At 51.2% G+C, this 12,664-nt stretch overlaps 1 protein-coding gene across 1 annotated transcript; it reads right to left on the reverse strand.

Moving 5' to 3' along the window:
* Positions 1 to 147: 147 nt before the first annotated feature.
* Positions 148 to 7,553, reverse strand: MVD (mevalonate diphosphate decarboxylase). Its single transcript, XM_070953074.1, has 10 exons — positions 7,401 to 7,553; positions 6,510 to 6,580; positions 5,700 to 5,814; positions 5,076 to 5,228; positions 4,393 to 4,592; positions 4,155 to 4,229; positions 3,166 to 3,384; positions 2,332 to 2,447; positions 1,488 to 1,596; positions 148 to 459 (listed from the first exon to the last, which is right to left on the reverse strand). The coding sequence occupies exons 1-10, from the start codon at positions 7,480 to 7,482 to the stop codon at positions 379 to 381; spliced, it is 1,221 nt and encodes a 406-aa protein (XP_070809175.1). The 5' UTR covers positions 7,483 to 7,553; the 3' UTR covers positions 148 to 378.
* Between the last annotated feature and the right edge of the window lie 5,111 nt (positions 7,554 to 12,664).

The following is a 12,664-nucleotide window of genomic DNA, read 5'->3' on the forward strand; positions in this document are numbered from 1 at the left end:
AGCAGTTTTACTTTGGGTGGGTGGGAGACGGCATGTATTTCCAAAGTCTGAACATAAAAGGAGAAAGAATGGGCAGAGAACCCCCAAACTGTGACGCCCACAGCTGAGACAAGAGAGCCACGCAGAAGATCTCATTTATTTTAGAAACTTGTCTTAATAATAAAACCATGTGAAAGAAATTGAAGATTATTAATTTATATAAATAATTATGGGCCACAAGTCTCGAGGCACCGAATCAAAGAGCAGAGTATGAAACAGGTGCGGAGGACAGGAAAAGACCCTCAAAAATTATCCCTTTGGGGCACAGCCAAAGGCGACTATCAGCCCAGACCTCCCCCCTCCAACGGGCTGGCTGTGGGGAGAGGAGTTGGTCTTGGCTCAGCTGCTGCTTCGAGGCATCCCGTCTTCTCCCAGGAGATGGCAGCTCCCATCGTCCACCACTGATGGTCCTGGGCCGGGCTGAAGCAAGAGAAAAAACAAAAGGGGAAGAAGGGACACAACAAGCAGGGGACAGCAAACGTTAGGGGAAACAATGCTATAACTGTCAGTTGCTTTTTATTGCTTGATATATTGATAATATTTAACGACTGTTATCTACCTGAACAGTGACCGAAGCAGTGTAAAAAGCATTCCAAAGGAATACCCAAACACTTTCTATAAGCTTTCCTTTTTTTTATATCCACCTGTATTTAAATGGTCAGATCTGGGGGGAGGGGAGGCAGGGGGCTGATCATTAGGCTAAAAAATAACATCTCCCAAATGCTGCAGTGGTCAGACAGCAGAGTGACCCACATGGACAATGGGGGGGGGGTTAACACACCTGGAATTAATTTTTAAAAAAACAAAACAGGAGCCTAACCCCATACCTCTGCCCCACTTCAGCCTATGGGCTCCAAGTGTTTTAAGTGTGGGCAAATATTTGTTTTTCCTTGCAGAACCAATAAGCACGAAAAGGGGCAGGAATGTTGCTCTGGATGAAAACTTAGCACCAGCATTTGGAGGGAAACTGGCTTCTCTCGTCTTTCTTTCCCAGAAGGAAGTTAAGCATCACTGAATGAGGCCTCCAGAGACACTTCAGCCCAATAAAAGAGAATATTTGTAGCTCTGGATTGAAATGAGGGGTCCCTGGGGCTCTCTGAGCTTGGTGGTTTTCTGCCAGACTTATCCTGACCCAAACTAGGTAGCATTATCCGTGCTGTAAGGAGTATTGATAGCAAACTCCACTCGTAACAGCACTGATGATGTTATCTAGTTCGGTAATGAAATATCTGCAAGAAAACAGCCAAGTTCAGAGAACACAAGGACCCCTCAAACTTCATCCCAAGGTTCAATAAAGATCCAACGAAATGAGAATCTGTAAGACTGGGAAAGGAAGTCAGTATTTGGATGGACAGAGCCCCCTGTCCGCCTGCTTTCCCCCCAACACTTGGCAAGGAGGGTGCCCTCGTGTTTGATGCCCCGGGGCAGCTACCAGGCCAGGCCCCTACCTTGGTGATCAGCAGGTACTGGATGGCTCCTGGGATAGGATCCCGAACCACCTCCGCCAGCAGCTCCTCCGAGGGACTCGCTGCCTTCACGGGGAGACCTTTAAGAAACCTAAGAGGAGAGGATGAAGGGAAAATCCTTGGGTTAAAATTTGTGGCCATCCCGACCTCCGTAAGGGAAACATTAATTCCTGTTAATGGTTTTTATTATTATTATTAGTGTTATTGCAAGTCGGACAGTGAGATGGGCAACATATCAATCTAATAATAAATAAATGATTACAGAAAAAAGAGATGGGGCGGAAGGAGCCAAAACCCACGCGGCAAAATCTGAAGAACATTTTCCTAAAGAAAACAGTGTTTGGATATTTGCAAATGGTTTCAAAGGAGCCAAAACCTCAACATCTGTTTTCTAACAGAATCCGTCCTTTTGGGAGTCTCCAACAAGCTTTGACAATTGCTGCCTCTGGGTAGTTATGGAGACTCCTAATTACCAAAAATAAATATGTCGCCACTTTTGAGTTTCCCCTATGATTTTTCAGCACACGTCACTTAGATTATTGTTTCAACAGAAAAGTGGCTATGGGATTAACAAAGTATATATATTGCACTAGTACCACAGATTTCATATTTTTTGCATAGAACAGTTTCCTGCCAGGAGTGTTTGGGGTGGCTCTCCTGAGGAAGGAATCTCTTCAAATATCAAGAAATAAATTGTTTAAAGCATAAAAAAGGAGGGATTGAAGACCACTTGCGTTACTTTTTAAAAGCAATTTGGGGACTGTTTCAGTGGGCGCAGGGGGTCTTACTGACTTCCTAAACAAGCAGCAAAGCTGGGCTCACTCACTGGTCTCCGTTACTCTTGGGGGGGAAGCTACGTTGGACCACACCCACAAATTCCTCCAGGGTCTCATCCAGCAGGAAAAGGACGGCGTTGGGACCGGCATCGAACGTGTAGGCCACCTGTCAGCAAGCACAGGGATAAAAGATAAAAGATGGAATAATTTTTTTCTCCAACCGCAATCTGTGTGTGTGTGTGTGTGTGTGTGTGTGTGTGTGTGTGTGTGTGTGTGTGTGTGTGTGTTTTCGTAGATTTTCATGGGTAGAGGTATGCAAGTTTTGGTGTATTCAGGTCTTTTCCCGTGTAAGATTGAGAGAATCTTGGTGACGTTTCGATGAGGTCTCACTCGTCATCTTCAGGCTGGTGTCCTCGGCTTCGTGCTTGCTTTCCTCGCACAAGCATGAAGCCGAGAACACCAGCCTGAAGATGACGAGTGAGACCTCATCAAAATGTCACCAAGATTCTCTCAATCTTACATGGGAAAACACCCGAATACACCAAAACTTGCATATATATATATATATATATGTATGTATGTATGTATATTACACATGGACATTAGACAGTGGTGTCTAACGTCCATGTGTATTTATCCCTGCTGTACAGCTATAGTATTATTATTTATCCTTATTATTGTCTTCTTTACTTTTTGATATTTTGCATGTAAACTGAGACCTTCTGTACCGGGGGCAAATTCCTTTGTGTCCAATCACACTTGGCCAAATAAAGTATCTGATTCGATTTGATTCGATCCTTTGACCAGCTGGCCAAAGATGAGGATCGCCAGCCTGCCCCAAGGGGTCCCCTCACCCCATCCTGGCACTGGAGCTCCCCACGTACTTTGGTTTCCCCGTGGTGGGCGTTGAAGCGGTGGACCAGGGCTATCACTTGCTTGGAGGTGTCGTTGAGGTAGAAGATGGGCGGGAAGGTGTCCAAGCAGGTGGCGTGGAACTGGTTGCTGTCCTTCATGGTGAGCTGACCGAAGGCCTCAAAATCCCTCTGCCGGATGTGGTGCGCCATCTGGGCCATGCGCTCCGGGACCACAGCCTCGGCACGGTGCTGGAAGAGGAGAACAAGGCTTCCAAGAAGCTGGACTGCCATTTGTCAGAAATGGGATAGGGTCTCCTGCTTGGGCGGGGGGGTTGGACTAGATGACCTACAAGGTCCCTTCCAACTCGGTTCATCTGTCAATTAAACAACTGTGGGGGCTTAAGGGAGCTCAACATTATCTATGTAATGGGGAAGGAGAGACCTCAGGAGAAGCATCGGGGGTCAGTGGGTCTCCTGGCGATCAGCATATCCCTGGACTCAGTTTGGAAGGGGAGACACCAAGATTCCCTCTAAATGGAGCCCAGGGAAGCGAAGGACGGCCTTCATCTCAGTCCTCTTCCAGGGCTGACCAAACCTTCTTCTCTAAAGGTAGTCCTCGACTTATGACCACCATTCAGACTACAGGCAGTGAAGTGAGACACAGCCGAGGTAATAAGGACAGGTCATAAATCAATTTTTTCCAGTGCCATAACTTTAAACAGTCACTATACAAATGGCTGTAAGCCAAGGACCACCTGTATATTCAAGCTGGTCAGTTGCAACTGTCCCAAATAAAGCAACTGGATGAGGTGGACTTGAGGTGTGTCCGATTCTGGACACCCGTGAAGTGCCCAGAGGTTTGGGCTTCCCTTCATTTCCCCTCTGGATTCATCTGAACAGCAGAGAGAAACCGCTTCTGATGGGGTGGAAGGGAAACAGCAATCTGGGAAAGGCTCCAAGAGCGACATGGGTCGGGGGGGGGGGGGGGGGCTATGTGACCGGGCAGCTGCGTCTCCTACCTTCAACAGGAGGCTGGTCTTTACACTGGTCTGCATTCCAGCCGTGCTGCCCACCACCTTCTTCTCTGCACTCACCTGCCGTGGAGGAAGGAGGAAGAGGAGCCATGCGGGTGATGCAGGAAGCACCAGCCGCTCGGTCCTGCAGAAGGGGCCTGCTGCCTCCCCCAACTCCCTAAGCAACTGGGCCAGCCCAACCACTAGGCAGCTACAGTTTCCCTAGCAGGGACCCCAGACTCACCACCAGGATCAAGACCCGCAGCTCCGGCCAGTGCGTCTCTGGCGCCACCTGTTGGGCCACACTGTCTTTGCCGTCGGCATCGTCCCCCATCATCCACTGCACGAAGCCCCCGAACATACTTCGGCAGGCACTCCCAGAGCCCTGGCGAGCAATTTCAGAAAGGTCCCCCTCCACGCCATAGAGCCGGGCCAGGGTGTAGACTGGAAGGGAAGCGAGAGGGCAGCCAGTCCCACAGCTGAACTTCCCCCGGGGCTGTGCCCTTAGGAGGTTAGGGGACAGAACTCCCCAAACAAAAGGTTCCCGGGCTGTGGCATATGGGAGGTGGAGTCCAGCCCAGTTTCGAACTGGCCGTGGCAGTCCTTGAGAAAGGGATCAGCAGGCTGACGTGATCCACAGAGCACACCGTGCAGTTCGGAGAAGAGCCCAAGGATGGCTTGGTGGAAGCACCTTGGAGGGGGCTAGAGGGGGTCTCCTGGAAGCAGGAATGGCTGGCTGGACTTGAATTGGCAACCCCAGCCCAGATGCCACGAAACCACCACTTCTGATCTCAAATTCCCCCACCCGCTTTCTGTCTGTGGCCGCTACTCCTTCCCAGCCACAACAAGGAGGCAAATCACGAAGCCAGAAATCTTGAAGACCTCCAGTCTGACCCCAAAGGCCCCACTGGGACCAGCTTCACTTACCCAGGCAAGCATAGCCAGCAGCAGAAGAGGCCAAGCCTGCCGCAGTGGGGAAATTGTTTTCCGAGGCTAGGTGGACTTTGTAGCTCAGGGGAGGGGGGTCCCCCTCGTCACCCCCACTTCTCTCGCCGCGGCGCTTCCTAGCCAGACGACGGACTGAGGGAGAGAGAAGGGAGCTGAGGTTGCTTGGGGGAAAGAGGCAGAAACAGACAGCCCTGCAGAGTTGGTTTGGGTTTGTGCTAAAGTCTACAATCGACTGGGGAATTTCTCACAAACATGGTTAAACATTTCCTCTCTGCTGTGACTCACCCAGCAACTATTATCCTGGATCTCTCCCTCCTCTATGGAGGGTGGGGTTCTTGAATTGGTCAAATACCATAATAAAGTTTGCTACTGTTACTAAGAGAGAGAGGTGTTTTTTAAAAAAACTATTGTTATTCATAATAAAAGCATCAGATTACGCAGCGTCACTCTCTGCCATCCATAGCAAGGCAGCTCCAGGCTACCTGGCCATCCATCCTTGGGTTGGAAAGGAAACATGCCCTGCTCGCTTGTGCTCAGTCCTTCAAAACAAAGAGTCAGAAACGCCATGAATTCAGAAGCCCAGCCGGGCAGCCCTGCGCTTACTTTCCTGCAGGCAAGACTGGAGACGGGGGTGTTCAATATCGGCCGGCTCCCCATTTAGCCAGAGGCGGTCCTCCGTGAAGTCCCGGCTGAGGGCGGCTGTGGTGATCGTTTTCAGCTGGAAAAGAACAGAAGCCACGTGGCTTACAACTCTAGTCTGGAGCAACTGTGAGGAAGCCTACGAAGCCCCTGGGCCTTACTTCCATGAATCAACCCTCACTGGGTTATCCCCTTAAGCCCCTGGCTCTCTTCTAGTGGCTCATTAGTGAGGGGATCTATCACCTGCTTCCAAACATTAAATAAAGTGGCAATCGCAACAATAGGGCAGCCAAGTGGGCAGCTCACAGAAATGAACACGGAACGAGAGCAGAAGCAGCCGTAACCATATTTTCAGTTGAAATTGCTGCTCTTAAGGAGGTTTTCAGTTGTCCTAAGGCCACAGAGCTTCCTTCAACCACACTCGGTCTTCAGGCAGAAGTCGGTCACCCCAAATAAAGAGCCTTGGTACTACAGTGGTTTAAAGCACCCTGTTATTAACACAGCTGCCTGCAATTTACTGCTGGTTCGAATCTCTCCAAGGCTCAAGGTTGACTCAGCCTTCCATCCTTTCTAAGGTAGGTGAAATGAGGACCCAGTTTGTGGGGGCAATAAGCTGACTTTGTATAAAATATACAAAAGTATGAAGGCTATTGCTTAACGCATTGTAAGCCGCCCTGAGTCTCCGGAGAAGGGCGGCATATAAATCAAATAAAAACAAAAACAAAAACAAACAAAACAAACAAAACGGGTCTCTTGTGAGAGTCTGGGACCAACCTGATCTTGGTGCAGGGTGACGCTGAGGGATGAATTAATAGGCAGGATCAGCTTTTCGTCACGTTTTCCCCCTGGATGAGGAAAGAAGGACACAGCTTGAACTGGGGACAAAGCGAACATTGGAGGGCAACTCATTGAATCTGCCATGGATGGAGAACCTCATAAATCAGGAGACTGACAGAGCTGCTCCAACCTGTTTCCTCGGTTGCCAGCAAGCTTGCCTTTAATTACAGCTTGCAGACAGGCCTATTATTTGTGAAGGATCTTCCTCCTTCTCCTGATCTATCGATTTGGCTGCCAGAGCGAGTTTACCGTGGAAAACCAGATGTTCCACATATTGCTTTAGAGTCTACAGGTTCATTCAACAAACAAATACTTAGTGGATCTGCTTCTCAATAAAAATGAAGAGAACTGCAACCCGGCTCATTTCAACCGGGCTCACATCTATCTCCCTCTAGTCAATTCATCCTGTGCACTCAGAGGCACCTAAGTTTCTTTTCTAGGGAAGTATAGAAGTTTGCAGCTTAGGACACCAGTTTCTCCCTGTTTTTATTTGGCACCCGTGTTTGTAAGAGGAATTGCCCCCCTCTAATTGCCCCTTCTGCAAGAAGGCTCGTTTTATTTGGGGGGGGGAAATAAAGTTGTCCCATCATCCATTCCCACTCCTTGCTCCTCCTGAGCCCTTGAGATTCTCTCCTCCTTAGGGTTCCCTGCAGGGAAGGGCTCTTCATCGGACCCAGAGCAAAAGCCTCTTGGAGCCCCCCCCCGCCGTTGCGTTTCCACCTCCTGATGCAACCTGCAGCTCTGACTGGGGATCTCCTGGTGGTCTCCCATCCAGGCCGCCTTAACCGCCACCAGCCCCCCTGGGGGGAAAAAGGCTCAGCTACTCACAGTACTTGACCACCGCGATGTTGACCGGCGCCGTGCAGGTGACCAGAGCCGGCCGCTTCTCTCCGGCCACGGGCGGACTCATGGTGCGGCTGCCGCTGCTCCCCTCCTCAGCAGGACCGCCCAGCCCTCGCGCTCCCGTCCCAGTCCGCCCAGTCCGCCCTTACTGGGAGCGCAGCCCGCATCCCCTCCCCCTCCTCCTCGCCCACACGTGTCTCCGCCGATGGAAGCCATACGCCCCTCTCCCGCCATTGGCTCGCGCCGCTCCAGCTGGGCCCGCGCCGCCCAATCGGCGGGCTCCCGGCCTCCTCCGGCCGCCGCTCTCAGCCAATCGGAGCGCGTCGGACGATGGGGCCGCCGGCTCGCCTCATTTGCAGGCCGGAACCTTCGGGGCTCCCTGGAAGCGGGATGGGTTTCCCACTCGGGCGGCTTCCCGCGTGGCACCGGCGCCATCGCACGAGAGGCAGAGCCCCCCCTCCCTACGCGCGCATGCTCGGTTGTGTTCGTCCCGGCAGGGCTCTCTTTTCTGCAGCCGCGTCTTCGCTTGCAAGGACGCGGCTTTTTTTTTTTTTCCCCTTCTTCTTCCCCGCTGCAGGCTGGGCGGGGCTGGGGCGTGCAAGGCTGGGGGGCTGCGGAAACATGTGGCCGGCGGAGAGGCGCAGCTGGAGGGAGCCTCGCAGGGCGACGTGGAGAGCCGCCTTTGGTCCTTTCCAGCCCCGGGGACGGCTGGCTGCGTGCGAGGCTGGAAGCTCCGATGGGAGGCGGCAGCCGGTGGACCTCCAAGTCCGCTCCAGCCTCCCTCCGCCTTTCCCCCCAACTGGGCTTCCTGGGGCTTTTTTCCCCCTTTTCATTTAATTACTTTAATAATAATTTTAACTTTTGTGTACAAATGTTTTTATTTTGGCTGTTCACCGCCCTGAGTCCGAAAGGAGAAGGGCGGTATACACATCTAATTAAAGATAAAGATAAAGAAAAGGTTCCTGCAGCTTCCTGGGTTGGGAGCCAAACGTCCCAAGAAATCCGGAGGCCTTTCGGGGAAAAAGCCCCCCGGGACAAGCCTGGCCTGGGTGGCCGAGACTCCCCAGAGGCGTTGGGCGTTTCGGAGCCTGCCTGCCTTCCGCGGGGCTCTTCCCGAGGGCAGCCTGGGCAGCCTTTCCCGCGTGGGCCAGCGGGCAACTCAGAAGCCCAGGCGGCCGAGCGCTTCCCTCCACGGGGTTCCCTTCCCCCCCCCCACACACACACTGCGAGGATCCCCGCCTGCCTACGCGAGGCGCCAACCTGCGGGGCCACCTGTTGAAAAACAAGGACCTCGCGTGGGGTGGGGGGGGGACTCCACCTGCTCGGCATCCCCGGCGCGAGCGGCACCCAGGCGGGACAAGGCTCGGTTCCACGTCTCTAGATAGAAAGAGGCGGCCTATTTCTGCCTTGCTTGGCCCCGGGGCCGCGGCGACTTCCTCAGCCGGAGGCGGTCAAGGCTATTTCTGGGGGCTGGCATTTAAGGGGGAGGGCTGCTTTTCCATTCGTCATGGGAAGAAGAAACTTGAGCTGGAAAGATCTCGGCACCCATAACTTAAGCCAACCCGTTTCAAAGCTACGCTCCGTGTACCTTGGTCCTAACTCAGACTCCGTAAATTAAGGTCATTGCACTTTTCTTAGGTGGGGACATGTTCCCCACTCCCGGATAATATCGGGGCCTGCCCTTGTTATCTTGTCCCGGAGAGCAGATCCTCCATTTCACCTTCAACCAGGGAGTAGCAGGAAGATTTTAGAGAAGAATAATCTCCAAAGTTCTATATTAATGTGGCCAAGAGCATCCATTTACACCAGAACCCAAGCAAGAGTCACTTGCTTTGAGTTGGGCGGCTATAGAAATTGAATAAATTAAAGAATAAAATAAGAAAGCAATCTTATGTTATTTTATCTTATAATTGTGAATGGAAATGGGATTGTATCTATATTTTCATCAATCAACAGTTGGTTTGTACAGCATACTTCCCTTATTTGCTCTAAGTACCATTTGTACTATAAAGGAATGTTGGAAGACCTAAAGAACCAGACTGGGGAAAGACTGAAACCAAAAAGACTGAATTTATACATCAGACCAACCCTGATCAAAACAAAACCACCCAACGATTTAATAAACTTCACATTACAATACAGTATGTGAATGAAGCTGCTAGTTTGAGTATTGAAATGTATGCAAGAAAACCATCAAGTTCTCAGAGCACCCAGCCCGCCTCATTTCAACCCTAAGCTATGAAACATTCTCTATTTAAGAAGATGAATCCTAGTGGCTGGGCAGAGTTAAAATTTGAACCCAGGACTTTCTACAACTGTAGCTGCCTTTGCCCCAGTAAGGCACACAGACTTTGAAAAGAGAGCTGAGCAGAAATCACTCCAAATGCAAACAAACAAGCTTTTTTGACTGTGACTGCTTGATCTGAGAAGAGGGAGTGAGCCAGTTTTCTTCCTAGCCAGCTTTCGTGGACCAAGAAGGAAGGAAAACAAGAGCGCAGATGGTGCCTTCTGTGATTCCTGCTTTAGGCTGCCTAAGCAGAATGGAAAAACGGACTCATTCATCTGATCCTCACATTCCCTTCTCCGCTGGCATATCGGCAGGTGGGGGTCTCGAGTCCCCACCTTTGCCCTGCTGCTATATTTACCAGCACTTTCCATCTGCTGCAAGTACGAGGGAAAAACATTTGGCTTATTTTAGAAGCAGCAACATACTTTCCTGCTCTGGCCCTCCTCACGACAGGTGGAAGAGCTGTTTTTAGAAGTTTTGCAGCTCAAAATAGTGCAGAGTTTACAATGCAGCTTGCTTTAGGCATCTCAGAGTCCTATTTATGCTCTCTGACCACGGGGAAGGCTATAAATATACCTGTTGCTTCCCCGCTCTGCCAGGCTGACCTCACTGCTGCCTACAAGTTGTACAAACATCCCCCACCTTGGTAGGCCCTTTGATAGCAACAGAAGCATGGAAACGCTCCAGATGTTCTCCTGGGCAAAAAATGGGGGAAATGGGTGGGTGAAAAAAGCTGATTGCACTGACAAGCTATTCCATGAGGAAAAGCAGCCAGGCAGAACTTTTCTCTGGATTTTGGGGCCCATTTGGCTTTGAAATAGTCAATTGAGGGTACCATCAAAAAACTGGATTAACATGACCTTTCATTTATCATTCAATATTGCTGGTAAGATCTTTTTTAGAAATGTGTCCCTCTTGTCACATTAAAAATGATAATCTGGGGATCACCTTGGAGAGGGAGGCTCTGGGGATCTGTGTTGTGCCCTTCACTCCTGTACCAGAGAAATCACACACTGGGACATGTCTGAACGCAAATTCCTTCCAGGAACTTAAGAACTGACACCAAGCGTGGAGTCCAGAAGAAAATGAAAGGAGGGAAGACAAGCTGCCAAATGTCACCTGCTTAATTTTATTTTTGCTCCGTGGGTTACGCAGGTATGTGCCAGAGGCAGAAAGATCACAGCACATATCCAAAAATAATCAGCCAGTTGAAATTTGGATGCTCTGGGAAGCAGGGCATATATGCCTGCAGGCAGACAGTGGCAGGCAGAAATGAATAAAATAAATACTCCATACAACCAGATCCTTCCAAGAAATTCAGGGCGGAAAAAACAAACTTCATCTAAGAAGACCAGCAAATATCTACATGTAGTTTAGTCAACCTAGAGTCCTAGATCTTCCTAGATCTAACTGCTCCAAACTTCCTACTCTGCTAGCCACACTTTTGCATTCAATTAAAACCCCAATTCAACATGTTAACAGATCTATTTCAAAGTGTTCCTGAGATTTGGTGTTAAAGCTCATCCAGTCTCCTTTTTCTTAGCTTAACTAAGAAAAAGGGGCAAAGAGGGAAGGATTGCTGGAGAATCAGAAGCCCCTATCTTGTCATTCCATGTAGACCTCCCATCCACTCCGGCAAAGGATGGGGGAGATTTATCAGCATCCAGAAAAGCCATAACAACTCAGGCCAGAAGTGGGAGATGAGCAGCTTTTAATGTCAAGACTAGCAGACCAAAGCAGACAATGCTTTGGTGTTTCTGAGCGCCTCTCCAGCATGGGGCCAAGGAGGAAGCCAACTGGAGAACACCTGGATGAAACGACGTATCTAGACCCGTTCCAGTCGGGCTTCAGGCCTGGGTACAGCACGGAAACGGCATTGGTCGCGTTGGTGGATGATCTTGGGATAGAGGTTGTTCCTCTATCCTGGTCCTATTAGATCTCTCAGCGGCTTTTGATACCATCGACCATGGTATCATGCTGCACCGGTTGGAAGGGTTGGGGGTGGGAGGCACCGTATTACGGTGGTTCTCCTTTCTCTCCGACCGGTCGCAGTCTGTGTTGACAGGGGGGCAGAGGTCGACCCCGAGGCCCCTTATATGTGGGGTGCCACAAGGATCGGTCCTCTCGCCCCTTTTGTTCAACATTTATGTGAAGCCGCTGGGCGAGATCATCCGTGGTTTCGGGGTGGAGTACCATCAGTACGCTGACGACACCCAGCTGTACATCTCCACCCCAGACCACCCCAACGATGCCCTTGAAGTGATGTCCCGGTGCCTGGAGGCCGTACGGATCTGGATGGGGAGAAACCGGCTCAGACTCAACCCATCCAAGACCGAGTGGCTGTGGTTTCCGACGTCCCGATATAGTCAGCTGGTGCCATCGCTGACTATTGGGGGCGAAGCATTGGCCCCCACGGAGAGGGCTCGCAACTTGGGTGTCCTCCTGGATTCACGGCTGTCTTTAGAAGAGCACTTGACGGCCGTGACCGGGAGGATTTTTCATCAGGTTCGCCTGATTTGCCAGTTGCGCCCCTTTCTGGATCGGGACTCGTTACGCACGGTCACTCATGCCCTCGTCACCTCCCGTCTGGACTATTGTAACGCTCTCTACATGGGGCTCCCCTTGAGGAGCACTCGGAGGCTCCAGCTGGCGCAGAGTGCGGCCGCGCGGGTGGTGATGGGAGCGACGTGGCGCTCCCATGTAACGCCCCTCCTGCGCGAGCTGCACTGGCTCCCGGTGGTCTTCCGAGTGCGCTTCAAGGTTTTGGTTATCACCTTTAGAGCGCTCCATGGCCTAGGACCTGGTTATCTACGGGACCGCCTGCTACCACCAATAGCCTCCCACCGACCAGTACGCTCCCATAGAGAGGGGCTCCTCCGGGTGCCGTCGGCCAAACAATGTCGACTGGCGGCCCCCAGGGGGAGAGCCTTCTCTGTGGGGGCACCTACTATCTGGAACGAGC

Source organism: Pituophis catenifer, unplaced genomic scaffold (genome assembly GCF_029215685.1).
Source record: "Pituophis catenifer annectens isolate HBS135680 unplaced genomic scaffold, rPitCat1.0.hap2 SCAF_13, whole genome shotgun sequence".
Taxonomy (NCBI): domain Eukaryota; kingdom Metazoa; phylum Chordata; class Lepidosauria; order Squamata; family Colubridae; genus Pituophis; species Pituophis catenifer.